Raw genomic sequence first — 24,300 nt, forward strand, 5'->3', positions numbered from 1 at the left:
ATGTGCCACCATGCCTGGCTAATTTTTGTATTTTTAGTAGAGCCAGGGTTTTGCCACGTTGGCCAGGCTGGTCTTGAACTCCTGACCTCAGGCGATCCACCCACCTCAGCCTCCCAAAGTGCTGGGATTATAGGCATAAGCTGTCATGCCTGGCATGGGAAGTTTAAACAATGAATTACGATTTCCAAACTGAATGGCAAGGATGTTATCTTAGTCTGTTTGTGCTGCTATAAAAAATACCACAGACTGGATAATTTATAAATACTAGAATTTTATTTCTCACAGTTCTGGAGGCTGGGAAGTCCAAGATCAAGGCAGCAGCAGGTTTGCTGTCTCATGACAGCTGCTTTCTGCTTCCAAGATGGTGCCTTGTTGCTGCATCCTCTTAAAGGGATGAAGGCTATGTCCTCACACAGCAGACAGATGAAAGGGCAAAACAGCTGAATGCTGTGTGAAGCCTCTTGTATAAAGTTCTTAATCCCATTTAGGAGGGAGGAACCTTCGTGACCTAATCACCTCCTTAAAGGCCCCACCTCTTTAATACTGATGCACTGGAGACGTTTCAACATGAATTTTGGAGACACAGAAACATTCAAACCATAACAGAAATGAAAAGGGAAGGGAGTGATAGGTTGCAGAAAAGGGAGAGGTTAAGGATAAATGAGGTGAGTAATGAAATAAGAGAACCAGATAATTATTAAGAATATGGTATACCATAGTCTGACTTCACTACTGGAGCATTTCTGGTTGATGCAGAGTACAGACGAAGGGGCAGGTGGCTAAAGTGAAGTAGAGATGAGGGTCCATTGTAGTTGACAGGTCAACTAATTGGGATACGCGTGTTTTGAGATAGTGATCTACCTGGACATTGAAAATGATCCAGGATAAGGGTGCATCTTTATACGAAGAAGGTGACTCCCTATTTTAAGATGCTGTCAACAGATAATTGGTCCACAAAATGGGCAGAAGAGGAAGGGAGTAGACAAAGGATTGAATATGTTATCTTTATCCCCTACTACACCGTGGTTGAAATTGTATAAACGAGGAATAGTAAGTTACAAAATCTTGGTTGATGATACAGAAGTGCTTACAGAACATAGTCACTCCAAAGACCCTTTCACTCCACTTATCAAAGTAATTTTGTGCTCAGTTTAATGGCAGGTGAAACAATATTGAACAAAGCAGCCTCTGCTGTATCTGAAGCCCTTTAGTTAGTGTTCATAGCAGTAAATGCTCTAGTAAAGGGACAGCTTCTATTCCAATCCCAGGTTTTCAATCACTTTGGTTATTTTTTTGAGACAGAGTCTCACTGTGTTGCCCAGGCTGGAGTGCAGTGGTGTGATCTCAGCTCACTGCAACCTCCACCTCCTGGGTTCAAGTGATTCTCATGCCTCAGCCACCTGAGTAGCTGGGACTACAGGAACATGCCACCACACCTGGCTAATTTTTATATATATTTTTTTTTGTAGAGACAGGGTTTCACCATTTTGGCCAGACTGGTCTCGAACTTCTGACCTCAAGTGATTCCCCTGCCTTGGCCTCCCAAAGTGCTGGGACTACAGGCATGAACCACCGCACCCGGCCCACTTTGATTCCTAAAGTTTTCTTTCAGGTTAAGTTTTTAATGCATAGTTTCTGCCCAAAGGTTTTGTTTGTGTGGACTGATTATTGGATATGAGAGGAAGGGACTACCAACAGGGTCCCTGAGGCTGTGCTTAGAAAGAGAGGGCTGCTGCAAGGAGAGGCTATGTTACTACCTGTGAAATAATCTGTGAATATGGGACAACAATGACAACTGACATTGATGTGGAACTCACTGCACGTCCCAAACTGGGCTAAGTACTTTATATCCATTGACTCATTTAATGCCCCAACAACTATGAGGTAGGTGTTATTACCCCTGATGCTAATATTAAAGAACAGGAAATAAATAACTTGTCCAAAACCTCACAGCTAGTAAATGGCAGAACTGGGACCTGAACTCAAAACTCTGTAACTCCAGAACCTACAAGTTTGTCGTTAAATGCACTTGATATTTAGGAGTGGGAACAAATCCAAGAACTAGTCATGGGTGTCATTTACTCTGATCCTTTTTTTCAGACAGGAAACTGGGGGTTCAGAGTAGTTGATTGGAATCTTCTGTTAGAATTTTGAGTGTCTGAGGCCTGCTCCTTTGGCCGTGCCCTACCACACCAAGTGATACAGATCCTTCAGAATTCTCTTGGGCATGTTCTGGCTGAAGGAAGAAATTACCTTTTTGCTCACGGACTTTTTCCTTGCTTAATCCTACTTATACCTTTGTTTCACTAGCATTGTAGACGAAATCATTAAAACAAGAAAGCCAGATTTCCTTAGAATGGGCTTGTGCATTTAAAATTAGACTGATGTTGCACAATCCTATGAATATATTAAAAAAAGTGAATTGCTTAAATATACAAATATGTACAACTATTACAAAAACTGTATGGTATATAAATTATATCTCAACAAGGATGCTTTAAAAAAAAAAAACCCAGAGTGTGACTTAAAAAACATTTCTATTGTTTTTGAGTGGCTTCCAGAAGGGCTCCTTGTACATCAGGTGCATGGGGTGACCTCCTTGCCCATTCATTTCTTATTCAGTCCACATTAACGGAGTCCACCCTTGGGCCAGGCACAGGGATAGCAGGGGTAGGGACCCAGCTCCTTGAGGATGAAAGACAGATACAGAGGAATGAATGCTTGTACCTGAAGAAGCACTAATTTTTTGGGTTGCGGCTTCCAGTGACTAATGCAAATTCGAGTACTAAAAAACTTGATGTGATTTCACTATTTGGAAAATGCAGTGTTTTTGTTTCTTTTAATAAGTTACACTGAGTCACAGACCTGGTCTCAAAGCTTCAATTACAGTAACCATTTACCCCTTTCAAGTGAGTTTTTGCATACTAACAGATAAGTGAAACAGAATTACAAAATAAAGTTAATGCTGAAAACAATGGACCTTTATTAACATCAATGCCTGCTCACGGTATCTATTTTAACTGCAATCTATCCTCCCGGCTTTAAGCTCGCACAGGCGCTCAGCTCGGTCAAGCCGGGGTAACGCGAGGAGGAGGAGGTGGGTTCGCACATCCTCTCTCCACTTCTTTCGGCCTTGGCCCTTTCGCAGGTCCAGGCGAACTGGAAGCGCCTTTCCCGAGCACGGGCGGGGAAAAGGGGCCGAGCGGAGCGGAAGAACTTCCTGCAGCCAAGGGCGCCCGCGTTCTCCGCAGACACCACAGTTCGGACCCGTATTGGACCCATCGTTTGTGGTTCGCGGGGCAGAATACGGGGCACGCTTCGGGCCCCTGCCCGGCTGAGCGCGGGCGAAAGGCGGACCGGGCCAGGGCGAGCGGGTCACGTGCGGCCGGGAGTGTGCAGGAATGTAGCAACTTGCAGCGAAAAGTTCCCTGCGCTGCCGGCCGGGCCGCGGTGCGGGCGGGCGCGCAGAGGAAGGAAGAGCCGAGAGGAGGCGGGGCCGCGGCGGCGCGGGCGGGCGCTTCTCCTAACTTTAGTTTTGGCGTTTGAGGCGAGTTTCTGTCTCAGTCGGGCGCAGCCGCCGCCAGGGAAAAGAAAGGGAGGAAGGAAGGAACAAGAAAAGGAAATAAAGAGAAAGGGGAGGCGGGGAAAGGCAACGAGCCGTCCGGCCTCCGTCAAGGGAGTTGGAGGGAAAAAGTTCTCAGGCGCTGCAGGTCCGAGTCCCTCGCAGCCCCTCCCGAGGCGCAGCCGCCAGACCAGTGGAGCCGGGGCGCAGGGCGGGGGCGGAGGCGCCGGGGCGGGGGATGCGGGGCCGCGGCGCAGCCCCCCGGCCCTGAGAGCGAGGACAGCGCCGCTCCCGCCGCCCAGCGCCGCCCGGCCCGCAGCCGTCGCCGCTTCTCCACCTCGGCCCGTGGAGCCGGGGCGTCCGGGCGTAGCCCTCGCTCGCCTGGGTGAGGGGGTGCGCGTCGGGGGAGGCAGAAGCCATGGATCCCGGGCAGCAGCCGCCGCCTCAACCGGCCCCCCAGGGCCAAGGGCAGACGCCTTCGCAGCCCCCCCAGGGGCAGGGCCCGCCGTCCGGACCCGGGCAACCGGCACCCGCGGCGACCCAGGCGGCGCCGCAGGCACCCCCCGCCGGGCATCAGATCGTGCACGTCCGCGGGGACTCGGAGACCGACCTGGAGGCGCTCTTCAACGCCGTCATGAACCCCAAGACGGCCAACGTGCCCCAGACCGTGCCCATGAGGCTCCGGAAGCTGCCCGACTCCTTCTTCAAGCCGCCGGAGCCCAAATCCCACTCCCGACAGGTAACCTCGTCGCCCCTCTCCCCGTTTCCCCGTCGGGCGGGCCTCAGACCGGGGGGGCGCTCGGGAGCCGCGGCCGCCAGCTCTGGTCAGGGGAGGGGGGTTGCGGGAACTCTAGCTGGGGTGGGGGTCCCGAGGCGAAGTGGAGGAACTGGAGTCGTCCACTCCGCCGCGGTGACCAGCTCCCCACTCCTCCCAGAGTCCGGGGCTGAGATTTGTTTTTCCCTTCTGAGTTTCTCTCTGCGGTTGCAGCCCCGGGGGGCGTGCTTTCCCTCCTTCTTCCTTTCTTTCTTCCCGGGGTTCCCGAGAGGTTGGCGGGAGTGGAGGAGGGGTGAGGAGGAAGGAAGGGGGTGGGGAAAGTCGGGCCTGGGCCGCGGTGGGCTTGCACAATGCGCGCGCCTCCGCGCGCTCCGCACCTTCGCTCCCGCCGGGCCGGGCTGGGAAAGGGGGAGGGGGGCCTCTGGCATTTGTGTGTGGGTGTGTTGCCAGCGGCGGCCGAGTTTGTGAAGTTGAGCCCTGGGCCCCTTTCCTTTGCGGCCTCTCGGTCCACTTCAGTCTCCTGGGGGAGTCAAATAATTGTTCTCTTGTTTTCCAGTGTTGATTAGAGGTGGGGGTAGAACCGGTCCATTTAGTTTTTTGCTCTTTCTTTCCTTCCCCCCTCCCGTTTCCCCTCCCCCTCCCGTAAGCATTTATTTTCCTCGCTGCTCAGGCGATTTCGGAATACAGGTTTCGGGCTTCCCCTGCCCAGACTTTCCTGGAAGTTGTTTATGGAGTTCTTTCACCCCTGCTCTTCCCTTGTGTGTTGGAACTTGGGCCGGCTTGCTGTTATCAAACTTAGTAGGTCGCGTGTTGGTTTCCCAGTTGTAGACTATTATTTACAGTCGGCTGAAACGCTTTTGAATTAGCCACATCTGTACGTTGCGCAGGAACTGAGTTGCGCTTTACAGTACCGAGGTTTTAACACAAGCCTTTGATAATACACTGCAGGTTGACTCATAGGCTAAGTCCTGCCTAGTTCAACTGTGATTAAAAGTTAATGTTTGGGAAGCGATGACTAATTCTAGGATCGCCATTGCTTTTTAATTCTTATTGCGGATATGAACATGGCTGCTATTCCACATACACAATGTTCGATTATTGTGCCAACTTGATTCAGCATAGAAGTGAAACTGTTGATAATGAGTGTTAACATTCCGATAGGTCCCAGTGGATTTGTTTTGTGTAGGGTTCTCTCTTTTTCTTTTTTATTTCTTCTTCTTTTTTTTTTTTTTTTTTTAAGAACTTGCTTCAGGCTAAACTTCAGCATAGGAACTTTGCCCAAAAGTTAATAGGTTTTCCAAATACTGCAATGTAGTTAGCCCACTCGGGATGTAACTTGAGTGGAAAGAAGAGTTACCGCCCCCACTCCCATTCCCTCTCCTATTTGCAGGCCTGTTGTATAGTCTCCTGTCGGAGACCAAAGGGTTTTGGAACTCAGAAAAACTCACTTAACGTGATGACAAAAACCCGGGTTAAGGAGGAGGAAAGAAGGAAAAACAATTTAGCTGCTTGCCTAAACACTTCAATTTGTCTTAGGTATGCTTTTTTCTCTTACCCCTCGAAGTGGGTTTATGGACTCATTGTGGGTAAATGTATGTTGGCATGCACCCTACAGACTGCACGGTATGTTTTCAAAGTATAATACACATAGATTGGATCCCCCATTTTGTGGCATCAGCCACAAAGAATTACAACTGGGAAGTGTACTTTTTCTTCTAGTAAATAATTTTTACAAGAATTTATATCCAGCAGTTCTAAAATTCATAAACTATTATAGTTTTTTTTGTTTTAAGTAAGTTTTTAAGTGTTTTGCATCTGTAAATTCGACTTTTATTTCTCCTAATGATTTCCTAAATCATACTTATTCTGATGGGAAACTCAAAAAGGTGTATCACTTTAAGGCATTAATGATTCTACTGAGTCCTTCCAGTTTCCTTACCTTTGTGAATCTAGGAAATTCTAACTTTTTGATAATCAAACTCTAATGCTAATTAAAAATATTTTAAAAATATGCAAGATTATGAATAGTACAAATCTAGGTTGTAAATACTATTGTTCACAACACAAACTGGTGACTGTAAGTTCTTTTATATACATCCATTTTTCCATCATGAAAACTATTTTATAAGGGAGAAAACAGGCATATGGAAGTTAAGATACTTGTTCAGTGTCACACTAGCCAACTTAGACTGGAACTCAGATCTTTGGGGTCTGAATGCAGAATTTTTTCTGCTTGTATAGAGTTGTGGATGTGTGTGAGTTCTTAAGTTAAAATTGGACTGATAACATCTTTATCTTCTACATACAAAGATATAGTTGGGTTTTTTTCATCCTGTTCATTGTAGATGGCTTTTAAGAACATTTGGGCAGTTCAAATTTGTTGCTCTCATTAAAATTTGTGTAATTTGTTATGATTTCTTTATTGGTGGCATTTTTATCATGGTGGGAATAAATGACAAGGGCTTGTTTTTTCTTGAGTTTGACCTAGAAAAAAAATTAATTACTTAAAACCTAGTAAAAAATGCATATTCTTTGTGTTGTGTTTATACTTAGAACATTTTAGAACTTGGAAAAGCACCCATAACTGCACTGACCTCTTAAAAATTAGGTTTTAAAATTCACTATTATTTTTGGAATGTTTTATTCATTCAGTACTAGTTGTCCTTACATGTCTAGTGTGGACTAGGGGAAATTCATTAGATGGACTGCTCATCAATACAATTACAAACATTTATAAAATTTATATTAAAATTATATAATATTAAAAGTATCCGTTTGAAAACCTGTGTTCTCCAGTGTCGAATATTAAATGCTGAAATTTTCCTTTGGTACTTAGATATTCGGCTGCAATTAAGCGCTGACTGGGAAATTTAAAGGGACTCAGTTGTGTTTTTTCTTTTTTAATTTTTCATCTTAATATTCCCTAATAGGCCAGTACTGATGCAGGCACTGCAGGAGCCCTGACTCCACAGCATGTTCGAGCTCATTCCTCTCCAGCTTCTCTGCAGTTGGGAGCTGTTTCTCCTGGGACACTGACCCCCACTGGAGTAGTCTCTGGCCCAGCAGCTACACCCACAGCTCAGCATCTTCGACAGTCTTCTTTTGAGATACCTGATGATGTACCTCTGCCAGCAGGTTGGGAGATGGCAAAGACATCTTCTGGTCAGAGATACTTCTTAAAGTAAGTGGAAATAATGGTGGGAGACAGTTATCTAAGAAAAATGTGTATTGGAAAACACAGTAAAGTGGTGTCAAGATACAGAATATCATTTATTTTTATGTTTTATTTAATATTTATGTTAAGCTCTGTAGCTCTGTTATATCTTCCATATATATGTTTCAGTTTGGTATGACCTAAATACCTTTGTTAGTATGGGTAATATTTTGAAAGCTTTACTGAGTCTTGGTTCTGAGCCTCTTTATAATCTTCTCTTTTGTGGAAGTTTGGTTATTCTCATTTTGAGCTTGTGCCAAACCTTTTAATTAGCCTAGCACAAAACAGAAAGAATACCATGAAAATTTTCAAATTCTGGGAATTACAGGGCTAGCAGCGTCTTACAAAATACGTATGGTGCTACTTGTATCTTTTTAAATAAGGATTTTATTGGTAGAGAACTACAAAATAAGGGCTTTTTGGGGAGTCTAATTTTACAGTATTTTAAATTGTGAAATGACAAGCACTACAACTGAAGCTTGATGTGACTTACCAATATTTCCCCCAAAAAATGTAAAGGGAAATAAAAATTTTTAGGTTTCATATGCAGTCGCTCAGTGGCAAACTTCTTTCAAGCTAGTAGGTCTTCACAACAGAAACCCTCCTCTCTGGGAAAACAAAAACATGACCGTTGGGTTGTTTATTTATTTTTATTTTTTCAGTCCTTTTGTGTTTAATAAAATGGCAGAATTACACTAGGCTGAAAAGACATAAATAGAATTTTCTCTCCTTTAATTTTGAAATTACAGATAAGACCTCAATTTTTTTCTGGCTTGTTTGGATCAAGTATATATTGAAATGTTGACTAAAACTAATTATGATAGGCTGAAATTGATGTCTTTAAAAAAGCTCACTTAATAGTGTTTAATCAGGTTGAGATAATAAAGTGAAAAACAGTGTAAGATTTGATTCGGATAGGTCTTGACAGTCTACTCCTAAGGCAAATGTAACATTTATTTATCATACCAGATAACACCATTAAGGATGTTTTGTTGTGTGAATCCTAATATGTGTTTTATATTGATTGTCTTCCAGGGTGGGTTGCTACCTTGTAATGTAAGATAGAAAGTTTTGTGACAGACTTACAGAAGAGCAAAGGAAAAGGTTTGATCATGAAAAGTTCGTACAGTTTTTTTTTGCCCCCTTTCCTGCAACTTTTTCTTTTCTTTTTTTTTTTTTTAAATTCATTTTCTGGTGTCCTGGTATCCATTTCAAAGGATCAGGTTTCAACCAGAACAGTAAAGGGCCTGAGACTGGAAAGTACACACAAGTCTGGCAAACTCATCTGCATGAGCAAGATCATTTGTTCTCAAGCAGACATCCAAAGTAAATGATTGAAAGAGCTGCTAGCTGTGAAGGATGTGTCTTGAAGGGGAAGGGAGTGGAAACAAACCAGGTTGTTAGGAAGAAAAAGAAAGGCTGCACTTTTTTGAACCTCTCCCTGCTGGGTCACATGCTGACCTGTGGAGATTGTTAAACAGCTTAATAGCCTGCTTTCCTTCTTTCTTTGGTTGATGCTGTGGCTAAAAGTATAAGGTTAAAGAGCAACATTTATGCTCTTCTTCTTAGTTCTTTGTATCTTGTAATAATTGCTTGTAGGTGATACCTGCCTACGATTTCATTATTTTGAATGAATGATCTTTTTTTGAGCTGAAATCAGTATTCTAGATACAGTTGGCCTTCCGTATCTGTGGGTTCAGCATTCATGGATTCAACCAACCTCTGATTGAAAATATTTGGAAAAAAATTACATCTGTATTGACTAATGTACAAACTTTTTTCCTTGTCATTATTTGCTAAATAATGTAACAACTATTTAGCCTTTATGTTGTATTAAGTATTATAAGTAATCTAGAGGTGATATAAAGTATATGGGAGAATATGTATAGGTTATATGCAAATATTATGCCACCTTATATGAAAGACCAGAGCGTCTGTGGATTTTAGTACATGTAGGAGGTCCTGGAACCAATCCTTGACCACAGATGCTAAGGAATGACTATTCATTTTTCAAAGTTTCCAGTGATTCTTCCTTTGTGAAGAAATGTTTCTCTTAAAGGTATTGATATATGTAGATGGATTAATGAAGGGTATATACCTTCCAACCCCAGTCACCTCAATTCACACCTGTCAACTATGGGCCTGTAAGGAAGATAAACCAGGCTAAAATAAATAAATCTCAAATTATGTCATAGGAGAAAAGGTTGCAAGGGTAGAGAGATATTTACCCGGAAAAGAAAAAACTGGGAGGAGGAGAGATAAGACATGATTGTTGTTTCAGTGTTTCTGGGGAACTTTTATGTGGGAGTAGGATTAGTCTTACTATATAAGAAATGTGAGGAATTTTGATTCCATAGAAGAATTTTCTTATATAAAACTTTTAAGAACTAGAAGAGTTTTCCTGGACAGGTAAATCTTGCTCAATAAATGTAGGTGAAATCATGGTTACTTGGTATCTGTCAGGGATTCTATGGAGGCCCCTAAACATTGGATGTGGGAGAAGAATGCTGTGGGCTTATAAAATTTTGTATTTTAAAGAGTATCTGCTTTATGAACATTATGCAATTTGGAGAAAAGTTATGAAATAAGATTATTTCACCTTCTCCAGTTAGCTACTTCCATGATGTTATGGACTGTATAGTTGTTACAACTTCTTTTTTGTGTACTGAACAGATAAATGAGATTAATATCCTAACCATTAGTCAAAGATGATGATAAACTAAGCTTTTGGTGCCAAGTTTCTGTTGTCAAAGTTCATTTTTATCCTAGTTTTGATGTTTTAAAATAGGGCTGTCTTGTAATCAATATTTATATACTGTCCTCTTGTATCTAAAGAGGAGTGTTGTTGTCATCAGATGTAGAATGAAGATTTAAATTAGTTGCCTATTTTACACTTGTTTCCGCAATGAAACATTTTATTTTAATCCATCTTTTTAGATATTTGTTGGAACTGACTTTTAAGTTACAAAGTCTATAACTTATTGAGATTTATATTTGGCATGAAGAACCTGACTATAAATGGTCCAGACAGGCAACACGATGTAATTTGAGAAAAAACTTAGAAATGTTGAATTAAGAAACAACCCAGTTGTTGGCCTTGTGACCATAGATGATTGAGTTTTTGAAGTTAGTTGGCCTATCATCTAGTTTCCAGGCAGCATGATTACTGAAAGATTATAAGCAGGCAATCATTCGTTGTTTTAAAGCCCTCCTTAGGTCAGTGAGATCTTGTGGAGGAGACTTGTACCTTACTTTGGCAAGTGATACGGTGGAAGTATGGTGCTAGTTACATTTATCAGTGGCTTGTTTTCAAGCTCTGGGATGAATGTGAAGTATGTAAACAAAGCTTAGCCATATAATATTTGTTCTGCTACATTTACTATTCAAAACTAATTCCTTTACCATCGTATTGAGCTTTCATTTTAAAAGAATTCATTCTCTTTATGACTCTGAGAGTTATTACCTTCTTCAGCTGTCTTACGGTTTTCCTACAGGAAATAGTTCTTCAAGTAGTTGGTCAACAACTTCCTATTTCTTTATAAGCTGCTGAATAACTTCCTGACTCAGTATTCTATAATATCTCTGGTTTCAAGGAGTGTTTTTACTTGCAAGTTTATTTTATTGACTGTGATGCCTTATAACTATTACCATGTTCAAAGATATGTGTTCTTATATATAATGTACCATGTAGGACCTTATAATTTGATTTAAGGAATCTGGATCAGTGATTTTAAAAGTTTGTACATTTGCATTGTTTTAATAATGTTCTAATAATTTTTAAAGCACAGTTTTGTTTCATTTCCATTGTTTATCATTTTCTGAATAACTGGCCACAATGTTTTCAGTCTGCGAAGATTCAAGGTTTTTTGTGGCTGTGATTTGATTAAGTTATATTGAGTAGCTTGGTATACAATTTAAAAAGGATATGTTTTTCAGAGATTTTTGACATTGCATGGCATAAAACTACCCATATTCCTATATTAATTTGCCTTGTAGATGTGATTGATCGCTATACATAGGCTGATTCTTTCTTTTTTCTTTCTTTCCTTTTTTTTTTTTTTTTTTGAGACAGAGTCTTGCTCTGTTGACCAGGTTGGAGTGCAGTGGCACGATCTCAGCTCACTGCAACCTCTGCCTCCTGGGTTCACGTGATTCTCCTGCCCCATCTCTACAAAAATACAAAAATTAGCCGGGTGTGTTGGCGCACACCTATTGTCCCAGCTACTCAGGAGACTGAGGCAGGAGAATTGCTTGAACCTGGCAGGTGGAGGCTGCAGTGAGTTGAGATTGCACCACTCCACACCAGCCTGGGCGACAGAGCCAGACTCTATCTCAAAAAAAAAAAAAAAGACTATGAACATATACAGTGTATGTTGTTATCATATACAGTGTACCTGGTATTTATACATTGTATACAGAACATATACAGTGTATCTTCATAATAAAGATTATGCCTTTTTAAAAGGAAGTTTCATGAAGAATAAGGCTATACTGTTTCTTTCTGTATCAAGTATAACCCAGAGTTTCCCTTTAAAACTGAAAAGCTTGTAATTTTGCCATTAAATGTTAAGTTGCACACGTGCACATGTATACACAAACAAAAAACCAGTTCGAATTGCAATCATGAAGTATTTCCCTATTTGAGGGAAGGCCAGTCTCTGCTTGTTTGTCTTGCTATTGAGGCTGAGTGGAGAGAGAAGATGAAAGTACGCCCTTAGCTCTGGGGGGTGGGGGAGAGCTTACTTCTGCTCAGTGGGTGGGCATCCCAGGGAAGAATGGCACACAGTGCCACAGTGATTTAGGGAGAGAACCCTGGAGAAACTGTATTCACCGGTGGCAGAAGAAAAACAGTTGGAAGATAGTAGATGTGACAGAGTAAATAGAACATAGAGATTAACATATTCCCTGGGAAAAATAATGGAATTTTTTTAGTGTGAACTAAGAAAGAAGTTCACCAGAACTTCTTTGCATTATTTAATTAATTTGCAGCATCATTCAAAGAACAGACTGTCACTTGGTGTGTTTAAAAATTATGATTCTTAGTTCTAGAAAGAATACTACAACTATCTCTGGAAGTTTAAATGTAGCAGACTCAATTGACTGCAAGATGGTAGGCTAATTTTCTTTTTAAAGTCACATTTAAAAAAAAATACCCTTTCCTAAAGCTTTATCTTAGCCATTAAAAAAAACCCAAACATCTAGATAGCATTTAAATAGTTGAAACTTGGAAAAAAAAAAAACCCAGGTTTTTACAACCGTAAGATAAGTCCTCTTTAGTTATGTAGAGAAATATTTTACTTTGTAGTTAGAAAAATAATGTGAATTCACAGCTTAAAATACTCAGAGTATCATGACTCTGCATTGCCTTGTACCTTAAGGCTTTGAGGGGAGGTAAACTCTAAACCGTTTTATTGCCAAAATATATATAGAAATTTAAGCTTAGGACCAATCAAAGTGAAGTCATTTTAAAAATCAGTTGCTAAGATTTAAGATTATTCAAACTTAATGTTACCCTCTGTAATAGCATAATTTAGCCATTAATTGTGGCTTGAAGGTTTTTAATAATAGCTGAGTAGCATTGTATAAAGGGAGGTCTTAAAGAACTGTGTCGTTCTATAACTGTGGTTACTAGGTGATGCACTTCTTACAAAAAGGGCTTCTGATTCTAGGATTAATCAGAACTACAAGCCATGAAAGGGACATTGCCGTTTCTATGAAGAAGAATTGCTTCATGGTTCTGGTTGCTCAAATGCTGTAGCACCACGTTTCCTGGGAACAAGTACTGCCACCGTGGAAGCACTTTTATTTACGTAGGGCTTGACCCCTTCTAAATGCAAACAAAGAAGTTTGGTTTAAATCACAGCAGTCCTCCCCACCTCCCCTTTAATATTCTAGACAAGGAAAATGGTCAGTATTTAATCCTCATTTTGCTCCTAGCATGAGAAGAATCATAATTTTTAAACACACCAACCAAGTGATAGTCTGTTGTTTCTTTGAATGATGTTGCAAATTAATAAAATAATGCAAATGGCAGTATCTATTATTTGGGTTTTCTTCCACCAGATATTTCCAGTGCTTTGTTTGTGGTTAGTGCCATTACTTCATGTGCTGTCACTTTAATTTGTGTCTCTATCTCTTTAAGGGATGTTAGTCACTCGACTATCAAGTTCTTCAGCAGGATTCTCAGTTGGGGGTGGGTGAGGGGACATTTTATTAAAAGCTCCTTCCTTTGTCTTCTTGCAATTGATTGCTTAACCTAAAGGGAGAGGAGTTCTGTTTGTTTTTAAAGTAAGGTGTTTATTTGGCCAGTAAGTATGTTTAGAGAGTTGATACTTGCATGAAAATTGCTGCAGATTTGATTTGGGATTTGGAGTAAAGATAGTGTGTTTGTTAAAGTGTTACTGTGTGCTTTGACAAAATGGAATGTAGTATAGAAAGTTGCTTGAAATTCAACTTCTCGTATATCCTGAACTGACTGTAATAAGGAGCAGACTTTTGGGATAAAAAGTACATACGCTGCCACCTAGGAGGTGAAGCAAGATGTGGATTTTTTTTCCCTATATATGGAAATAGATGTGGGGGTTCTTTTGTTTTATATTTATAAAATAGTCCTCCCTCACTCTTATTCCTTCATGTGTGGTAGTCCCTCCCCACCATCCATGAGTTTCCTTTCCAAAGTTTCAGTTACCTGCCATCAACTGTGGTGTAAAAATATTAAAATGGAGAATTCCAGAAATAATTCATGGTCAGCCGTCATAGCTCACATCTGTAATCCCAGCACTTTGAGAGGCTGAGGTGGGCATATCCTTTGAGCCCAGGAGTTCAAGACCAGCCTGGGCAATGTAGCAAGATCTCATCTCTACTAAAAATACAAAAAAATTAGCCGAGCATGGTGGCACCTGCCTGTAGTCCCAGCTACTCGGGAGGCTTAAGTGGGAGAATCACCTGAGCCTGGGAAGTCGAGACTGCAGTGATTGTGCCACTGCATTTCAGCCCAGCCTGGGCAATGGGAGTGAGACCTTGTCTCAAAAAAAAAACTAAAAACAGAAAACCAGTTCGTAAGTTTTAAATTGCAGTGTTCTGAGTATCGTGATGCAATCCTGCAATCTTGTGCTGTCCAGTCTGGGATGTGAATTCTCTCTTTGGTCAATGCATCCATACTGTCTATGCTACCTCCCATGCCACCACCCCATTGGTCACTTAGTAGCCACCTCAGTTGTCAGATCCAAAGACTATAGTATATATATAGGATATAGGGTTTGGTACTATCTGCTGTTTCAAGCATCCACTGTGGGGCTTGGAACATTTCCCCTGAGGATAAGTGGGGGACTGCTGCCTCTGATTTTAGGCATTTCTTTTAATAAGGTATATTATTTTTTTGTATTTGTTTGGTTTATTTTGAGACGGAGTCTTAAGTCTGTCACCCAGACTTGGAGTGCAGTTGCATGATCACTGCTCACAGCAGCTTCTACATCCCAGGCTTGTGTGATCCTCCCACCTGAGCCTCCTGAGTAGGTGGGACTACAGGCATCCACCACCATTCCTGGCTAATTTTTAAATTTTTTGTAGAGACCAGGTTTTACCATGTTGCCCAGGCTGGTCTCAAACTCCTGGACCCAAGTGAACCTTAGGCATGAACCACCACACCTGGCCAGGCATATGGTTTTTGTTATAAAACTAACATTTATTAGAGAGAATCAGAAAATTCAGGAAAAGAGAAAGGGGGCCTGGCGCAGTGGCTCATGCCTGTAATCCTAGCCTTCTGGGAGGCTAAGGCGGGCAGATAACTTGAGGGTAGGAGTTCAAGACCAGCCTGGCCAACAGTAAAAACCGATCTCTACTAAAAATAGAAGGAAAAAAAATGGGCGTGGTAGCCCATGCCTGTAATCCCAGCTACTCCTTTTGGGAGGCTGAGGCATGAGAATCGTTTGAGCCCAGGAGGCAGAGGTTACAGTGAGCCAGCATCACGCCACTGCACTACAGCCTGGGCAACAGAGCCAGACTCTGTCTCAAAAAAAAAAAAAAAGAAGGAAACACCAGATTCTGCCAGTGAGAGGTGTTTGAAGAACCTTGTTTTCATAGCCTGTGTGTAAACGTATATTTTGAAATTTAGTTTTTAGGGAAGTAACCTGTGCATTGATTTAGCAAATCCCTTAATACTGTAAGGTTTATAAAGAAAAAGAGCAGGCTGGGTATGGTGGCTCACGCCTGTAATCCCAGCACTTTGGAAGGCCAAGGCGGGCGGATCACCTGAGGTCAGGAGTTTGAGACCAGCCTGGCCAACATGGTGAAACCCCATCTCTACTAAAAAACAGAAAAATTAGGCAGGCGTGGTGGCAGGCGCCTTAATCCCAGCTACTTGGGAGGCAGAGGCAGGATAATCGTTTGAACCTGGGAGGCGGAGGTTGCAGCAGTGAGTCGAGATCGAGCCATTGCGCTCTAGCCTGGGGGACAAGAGCGAGACTTCTCTCAAAAAAAAAGAAAAGAAAAGAGCAATGACCCTGTTTTCTTTATCTCTGGCTTGCAGCTTGCATTCTTCAGAGGCAAGCACTTTCCACTCCTTCTAGGTGTTTTTCCCGCTGGTACTTTTAAAAATTCCATATTTGTAAAATGTGTTACATTGCTATTTCTTGAATTTTCATCACCCCTCAAAATCCTTTTCTTAATCCTCCCATTATAATGACTATAATTGTTTTGTTAAATATTTTTACATTATGACAATTCATGTTGTGCCTACAGCAGAGTCATATAATGTACTATGATTTTCTGGAAAATTCTGTATTTCCTTGCCTGGCCAACTGTGATTTTGTTTTTGCTGTGATTTTTTGTTTTTTATTTCTGTTGCTTCTTGCCCACCTTACAGCTATCCTTAGAGTCCTTTGTCTTCCTGCTCTGTGCTAGACTTGTTGCTTCAGAGTTGTCATGTTAGGATGTGCCTTGGCTTTCATCCTGGGGAGTTTCTGAATCACTCTTATGGGTTGGGTACCCAATTTTTCTCTTTCTTTATTTGCTCACTCTTTGAGTTTGTTCATCCCCTAGAAATTTGCAGAAGAAAGGGGTACATGGGAGGTAGCTGTGTTGAGATCTCTTGTCTCTAAAACTATCTTTCTCTGTTAACATTTAGTGGGCAGTTTGGTTGTAGCATTTAAGCTTATTTTCTCGTGAAATTTTGATGGCATTACTCCGTTTTCTTTTTTTTTCGAGACACAGTCTTGCTCTGTCACCCAGGCTGGAGTGCAGTGGCTCGATCTCGGCTCACTGCAAGCTCCGCCTCCTGGGTTCATGCCATTCTCTGGCCTCAGCCTCCCGAGTAGCTGGGACTACAGGCACCCACCACCGTGCCCAGCTAAGTTTTTGTATTTTTAGTAGAGACGGGGTTTCACCGTGGTCTCGATCTCCTGACCTCGTGATCCGCCCACCTCGGCCTCCCAAAGTGCTGGGATTACAGGTGTGAGCCACCATGCCCGGCCACTCCATTTTCTTTTTCTTTTTTTTTTTGTTTTTTTTTGTTTTTTTTGAGATGGATTCTTGCTTTGTCACCCAGGCTGGAGTGCAGGGGTGTGATCTCAGCTCATCGCAATCTCTGGCTCCTGGGTTCAAGCGATTCTCCTGCCTTAGCCTCCCAAGTAGCTGGGATTACAGGCGTGTGCCACCATGCCCCAGCTAATTTTTGTATTTTTAGTAGAGGCAGGGTTTCACCATGTTGGCCAGGTTGGTCTCGAACTGCTGACCTCAAGTGATCTGCCTGCCTCAGCCTCCCAAAGTGCTGGAATTACAGGCATGAGCTGCTGCGCCCGGCACTCCATTTTCTTCTAGCTTCCAGTTTGCTAATTGAGTGTTTGCTTTCCTTGGGGATTTTAGTATTTTGTTCTTTATATTGGGGGTCTGAAATTTCGTGATGTCTGTTGATATGCTCTTTTAAAATTCATTGTAAACAATGCCTAGTCATGTATCAGTTCATGTAAAGAAACTCGGTCTTCAATATGGATGATGCCCCTCAAGATTTTGCAGTACAGTTGCCGTAAAGTACAATTTACAGGACTGTCTTTCAGGCATGGAATCTTTCAGTCCTGGAAAACATTTCTTTTATGAGTTCCTGGGCAATTTCTTCCAGCCTGTTTTATCTGTTATTTTTTTTCTGGAATTCTTGCTAGTCAGGATAACTCTTTTAATTTTCTTATCTTATCACACTATTTTCTTTCACTTAGCATTTTGTTATGTTTTCTGGGAGATCCCTTCAACTTTAACTTTTAATTTTTCTGTTGATTTTGTTTTCTTTTGTTTCTGAGATGATGTGGGAGGGGGGCGGTCTCACTCTGCTGCCCAGGTTCGAGTGCAGTGGCGCCATCTCAGGTTACTGCAACCTCTGCCCCTGGAGCTCAAGCAATCCTCCCTCCTCAGTGTCCTAAGTAGCTGGGATCACAGATTGCGTATCACCATGCCTGGCTAAGTATTTGTTTTTGGTAGAAATGGGTTTCACCATGTTTCCCATGGTTGGTCTCAAACTTGTGAGCTCAAGTGATCTGCCTGTGTCCACCTTCAGAAGTGATGGGATTACAGGGATGAGCCACCGTGCCTAGCCAGATTTTTTTTTTTTTTAAGACAAGGTCTTCCTCTGTTGCCCAGGCTGGAATGCAGTGGCACGCTCAGGTCTCACTGCAGCCTCAACTTCTGAACCTCAGGTGATCGTCCTGCCTTAGCCTCCGCAAGTAGCTGGGACCGGCTAATTTTTGTGTGTGTATGTTTTGTAGAGACAGGGTTTTACCATGTTGCCCAGGCTGGTGTCGAACTCCTGGGCTCAAATGATCCACCCACCTTGGCCTCCCAAAGTGCCGGGATTACAGGTGTGAGCCAGTGCGCCTGGCCAGATTTTCTTTTTTCCCAAAAAGCTATTTCTCATTCTTTTTTTTTTTCTTTTCTTTTCTTTTTTTTTTTTTTGAGACAGAACTTCGCACTGTTGCCCAGGCTGGAGTGCGGTGGCACAATTTCGGCTCACTGCAGCCTCTGCCTCCTGGGTTCAAGTGATTCTCCTGCTTCAGCCTCCAGAGTAGCTGGGATTACAGGCATGCGCCATCATGCCTGGCTAATTTTTTTATATTTTTAGTAGAGATGGGGATTCACCATGTTAGCCAGGCTGGTCTCGAACTCCTAACCTCAAGTGATCCGCCTACCTCAGCCTCCCAAAGCGCTGGGATTACTGATGTCAGCCATATAACGCCTGGCCTGTTTATCATTCTTAATTTACAGTGAGTCTTTTCTGAGCTCATTGTTTATTATTTTTAATAACATGCTGTTCTTATTTTATGGTTGTAGTAATATAATATCTCCCTTAGGATATTATACTGTTTCTTTTTATATTTTGTGCTGATGCCTTCATTGTCTAGGTAGGCTTCATTGGAGAGTAATACAACAGGAGCCAAGCCCGGAAGTTGCAGGGACCCCTGAATGCCACTGTCTTAGTAATTTCCTCTTTTAGCAGCCAATATCTCTAGCTAAGTCTGCCAGTCTGGAGAGCACCAGTGGTGATGGGGGTTAGGACTGAATACCAGTGTTCTTGGGCTTGACAATGTGGGGCCTCATCCCTGCTCTCAGCTATGTCATGTGTTTGAATCCAGAGTCTCCAGGTCTATTTCTCTGAAATCTGAATAATCGATTTCCTCCTTGGGCCAAGCAGAGAGGTATGCAGTAGGTTTTTAAAAAGTTGTATGTAAGCTGAATTTTTGTGAATCCAGTTTATAATTACAGGTTGACTATAGGAAGTTGCCAATTTTCTAAGCCCAAAACAGTGACTATTAGCAATTTTTTATGATTTGGTTTAAACCTTACAAAATCACTTTTTACTGAATCCTTGATATGGTTTGGCTGTGTTCCCACTGAAATCTCAATGTGAATTTTATCTCCCAGAATTCCCACATGTTGTGGGACAAACCCAGTGGGAGGTAATTGAATCACAGGGGCCGTTCTTTCCCGTGCTATTCTCGTGATAGTGAATACGTCTCGTGAGATCTAATGGGTTTATCAGGGGTTTCCGCTTTTGCTTCTTCCTCATTTCTCTCTTGCCCCCGCCATGTAAGAAGTGCTTCTCACCTCCCGCCATGATTCTGAGGCCTCCTTAGCCATGTGGAGTTGTAAGTCCAATTAAACCTCTTTTTCTTCCCAGTCTTGGGTATGTCTTTATCAGTAGCATGAAAATGAACTAATACAGTACATTGGTACCAGTAGAGTGGGGCATTGCTGAAAAATACCCAAAAATTTGGAAGTGACTTTGGAACTGGGTAACAGAGGTTGGAACAGTTTGGAAGACTCAGAAGAAGACAAGAAAATGTGGGAAAGTTTGGAACTTCCTAGAGACTTCTTGAATGGCTTTGACAAAAATGCTGATACTGATGTGAACAGTCCAGGCTGAGGTGGTCTCAGATGGAAATGAGGAACTTCTTCGGAACTGGAGCAGAGGTGACTCTTGTTACGTTTTAGCAAAGGGACTGGTGGCAGTTTGCCCTTGCCCTAGAGATTTGTGGAACTTTGAACTTGAAAGAGATGATTTAGGTATCTGGCCAAAGAAATTTCTAAGCAGCAAAGCATTCAAAAGGTGACTTGGGTGCTGTTAAAAGCATTTAGTTTTATAAAGGAAGCAGAGCATAAAAGTTCAGAAAATTTGCAGCCTGACAATGCAGTAGAAAATAAAAACCCAGTTTTTGAGGAGAAATTCAAGCCAGTTGCAGAAATTTGCATAAGTAGCAAGGAGCCTAATGTTAATCCCCAAGACCAAGGGGAAGATGTCTCCAGGCCATGTCAGAGACCTTCACGTCAGCCCCTCCCATCACAGGCCTGGAGGCCCAGGAGGATATGGTTTTGTAGGCTGGGCCCAGGGTCCCTGTGCCGTGTGCAGTCTAGGGACTTGGTGCCCTGTGTCTCAGCCACTCCAGCTGTGGCTGAAAGGGGCCAATGTATGGCTCAGGCTGTGGCTTCAGAGGTTGGAAGCCCCAAGCCTTGGCAGCTTCCACTTGGTGTTGAGTGTGCAGTTGCACAGAAGTCGAGAATTCAGGTTTGGGAACCTCTGCCTAGATTTCAGATGCATGGAAATGCCTGGATGTGTGGGCAAAAGTTTGCTGCAGGGGCGGGGCCCTGATGGAGAACCTCTGCTAGGGCAGTGCAGAAGGGAACTGTGGGGTTGGAGCCCCCACACAGAGTCCCCACTGGGGCACTGCCTAGTGGAGTTGTGAGAAGAGGGCCACCATTCTCCAGACCCCAGAATGGTAGATCCACTGACACCTTGCATCGTGCTCCTGGAAAAGCTGCAGACACTCAGTGCCAGCCTGTGAGAGCAGCCAGAAGGGAGGCTGTACCCTGTAAAATCACAGGGGCGGAGCTGCCCAAGACCATGGGAATCCATCTCTTCTATCAGTGAGACCTGGAGTCACAGGAGATCATTTTGGAGCTTTAAAACGTGACTGTCCCACTGGATTTCGGACTCGCATGGGCCCTGTAACCCCTTTGTTTTGGCCAATTTCTTCCATTCAGAATGGCTGTATTTACCCAGTACCTGTACCCGCATTGTATCTAGGAAGTAACTAGCTTGCTTTTGGTTTTACAGGCCCATAGGTGGAAGGGATTTGCCTTGTCTCTGATGAGACTTTGGACTGTGGACTTTTGGGTTAATGCTGAAATGAGTTAAGACTTTGGGGGAACTGTTGGGAAGGCATGATTGGTTTTGAAATATGAGGACATGAGATTTGGAGGGGCCAACGGCAGCATGATATGATTTGGCTGTGTCCCCACTGAAATCTCAACTTGAGCTGTATCTCCCAGAATTCCCACGTGTTGTGGGAGGGACTCGGCGGGGGGTAATTGAATTATGGGGTCTAGTCTTTCCTGTGCTATTCTCATGATAATGAATAAGTCTCACGAGATCTGATGGGTTTATCAGGGGTTTCCGCTTATGCTTCTTCCTCATTTCTCTCTTGCCACTGCCATGTAAGAAGTGCCTCTCACCTTCCACCATGATCCTGAGGCCTCCCCAGCCATGTGGAACTGTTTAAGTCCAATTAAACCTCTTTTACTTCCCAGTCTCAGGTATATCTTTATCAGCGTTGTGAAAATGAACTAATACAATCCTTAAGTGCTTTTAACAAGCAAATGCTTACTTCATTTATATTTGTCCTTATCAGTATCAGTTTTGCTAGCTTACCTTTTTGCATGTTAGATTTTCTTAAAGGGAGAATTACAGATGTGACACGAGAGTGGTTAGCATTGAATGGACAGTCTAAGAATTTTGTTCAGAAGGTTTGGATTCTGGTCAGAGAGCCTGGAGATATAATTTCTATTCTTATGTATGATAAGGGAGGTAGTCCTATCTGTTCGTTTGCCATTTCCAAGTTCTTCATCTAGTTAATATGAACAGCTTTAAAAATTAGGGCTTTAAAGTAAAACAGCCTTATATAATTATTGGCCTCTCTCTCTCTTCCTTTGTCTCTCCCTCTCTTCCTTTTTTACCTCCCTCCCTCCCTCTCTGCTTCCCTTTCCCCAAACCCTGTGTCCCCTCCCCAGTCTCCTGACACTGTCTCTTTCTTTCTCTCATCAGTATAGATGGTGGTAGGAAAAATGTTTATATCTAAATTGATCAGTAACTGTAAATATGCAGTATACTGCATAAGTTAACCTTGAGATGTGTTTAACTGAGTTTTATCTCAGTTTCTCCCTGGCAGGTGGTGCTCATTTAATAGAGAACTCAAAAAAGTAGCCTGTGTTCAGTCCCTAATAGACCATTGTTGATGTCATAGAATAATTTTTTTTTCTATATACTATCATATGGTCAGGTAGGCATTTTTAGAGAATGAGTTAGAATTTCATGAAGACTGGGTTTAGGTTAAAATACATTCATCTGGGCCAGGTGCAGTGGCTCTCGCCTGTAATCCCAGCACTTTGGGAGGCTGAGGTGGGCGGATCACGAGGTCAGGAGTTCAAGACTAGCCTGACCAACATCGTGAAACCCCATCTCTACAAAAACACAAAAATTAGCTGTGCATGATGGTGGGTGCCTGTAATCCCAGCTGCTCGGGAGGCTGAGGCACGAGAATCTCTTGAACCCAGGAGGCAGAGGTTGCCGTGAGCCAAGATTGCGCCATTGCATTCCAGGCTGGGCAACAGAGCGAGACTCTGTCTCCAAAAAAAAAAAAAATTTACCCATAGATGATGGCTGAGATGTGTTAGGACCCTTTATTGTTTTTTATCTCAAGTTGAATTTCTCCAGGTCCCATTTTTCAGTAGTCTTGTCCTTGTTTAGGTAAAAAGTGATTACATAGGAAAATCTGTTGGGTGAAAAGGAAGCAAAACTTTTTTTTTTTTTTCCCGAAATGGGGTCTTGCTCTGTCACCCAGGCTGGAGTGATGCAGTGGCACTATCTCAGCTCACTGCAACCTCCGCCTCCGCCTCCTAGGTTCAAGTGATTCTCCTGCCTCAGCCTCCCCAGCAGCTGGGATTACAGGCATGCACCACCACACCTGGCTAATTTTTGTGGAGATGGGGTTTTGAACTACTGACCTCAAGTAATCCGCCTGCCTCAGCTTCCCAAAGTGCTGGGATTATAGGCGTGAGCCACTGTGCCCGGCCAGAAACCTTTTAAAACTGCATACAAGCAAAACCAGACCAGAGCACCATATAGCAGTCAGAGAAGAGGGTTTTCTGAGTCATAAATATTGACTCAGAAAAAAAATTCAATATTTTTCTGAGTCAAAAATATTGAATGGTGTGAGGAAGAGTGGAACAGAATTGGTACACCTTAGTTCGTGTAAAATAAGGAAGTGTGTTAGAATAGCCAAGTGCTAAGGTTAGAAATGAGCTAAATAAATGGAGATTCCTGAGACCCTGCCTGGAACCAATTCTTACCAGTGTTAAGGTCACAGTTAAAATTTCCCAAGCTCTCCCGGATAATGATTGATTGATTGATTGATTGACAGGCTCTCATTCCAGTTGCCCAGGCTGGAGTGCAATAGTATGATCTTGGCTCATTGTAGCCTCAATCCTCTGGACTTAGGTGATTCTCCACCTCAGCCTCCTGAATAGCTGGGACTACAAGAGTGTGCCACCACACCTGGCTAATTTTTGTGTCTTTAGTAGAGATGGAGTCTTGCCGTGTTGCCCAGGCTGGAATCAAACTCCTGGACTCAAGCAATCTGCTCACTTCAGCCTCCCAAAATGCTGGGATTACAGGCATGAGCCACCACACCTGACCTCTCCTGGATAACTACTCTTTTTTTTTTTTTTTTAAGATTTAAAAAAACTGGTAAAGAGTTGTCCAAATACAGATGTTTCTATTTTTCCTCTACACATGTTCAGACTGATACAGGTTATGTTTCCAAAATCATGTAGTTTGGATGGGTTCCAAATGATGTAATAGGATCACTTTTAACCCCTCCCAGCTGGAGGGTATGCAGGCTTTCCTGTTAGGACTAGTACAGATCTCTTCTTATGGGTGAGAAAATAGTCACTGTTTCTTTGCAATGATATGTAAGTGTCATTGTCCTCTGTGTTTGAGGATAAACCATGCCCTTTTTGTACCTGTCTGTCTTCTTTGAGTTGGTGCCCATCATACTGCAGATAAGAATTTGCACAGCTTATCAATAAGCCAGTTCTCTCTCTTCCCTCAAATACTGGGTGGTTTTCTCAAAAAAGACCCACATGGTTCGGGATAAAGTGTTTGATTACTTGCTTTGATGTAGTTATAATTTCTAAAACTGTAGCCCAAAAGAG

General features: G+C 42.6%; 1 protein-coding gene across 12 annotated transcripts in view; it reads left to right on the forward strand.

Moving 5' to 3' along the window:
- The first annotated feature begins 1,458 nt into the window (after positions 1–1,458).
- The window catches only part of YAP1 (Yes1 associated transcriptional regulator), a 127,755-nt gene continuing 104,913 nt past the window's right edge, over positions 1,459–24,300 (forward strand). For 3 of the 12 annotated variants that reach the window (XM_014346975.5, XM_034933591.4, XM_014346976.5), the window contains exons 1-2: positions 1,471–4,301; positions 7,268–7,518. In XM_014346975.5, the coding sequence (XP_014202461.2) occupies positions 3,981–4,301; positions 7,268–7,518 (572 nt within the window). In that variant the 5' untranslated portion in view covers positions 1,471–3,980. Of the gene's footprint in view, positions 4,302–7,267; positions 7,519–24,300 lie in introns of all 12 variants that reach the window. The other 9 variants (XM_008953777.5, XM_008953776.5, XM_008953778.5 and 6 more) reach the window with 7 other exon arrangements.

The sequence above is a fragment of the Pan paniscus genome, chromosome 9 (assembly GCF_029289425.2).
Source record: "Pan paniscus chromosome 9, NHGRI_mPanPan1-v2.0_pri, whole genome shotgun sequence".
Lineage (NCBI taxonomy): Eukaryota > Metazoa > Chordata > Mammalia > Primates > Hominidae > Pan > Pan paniscus.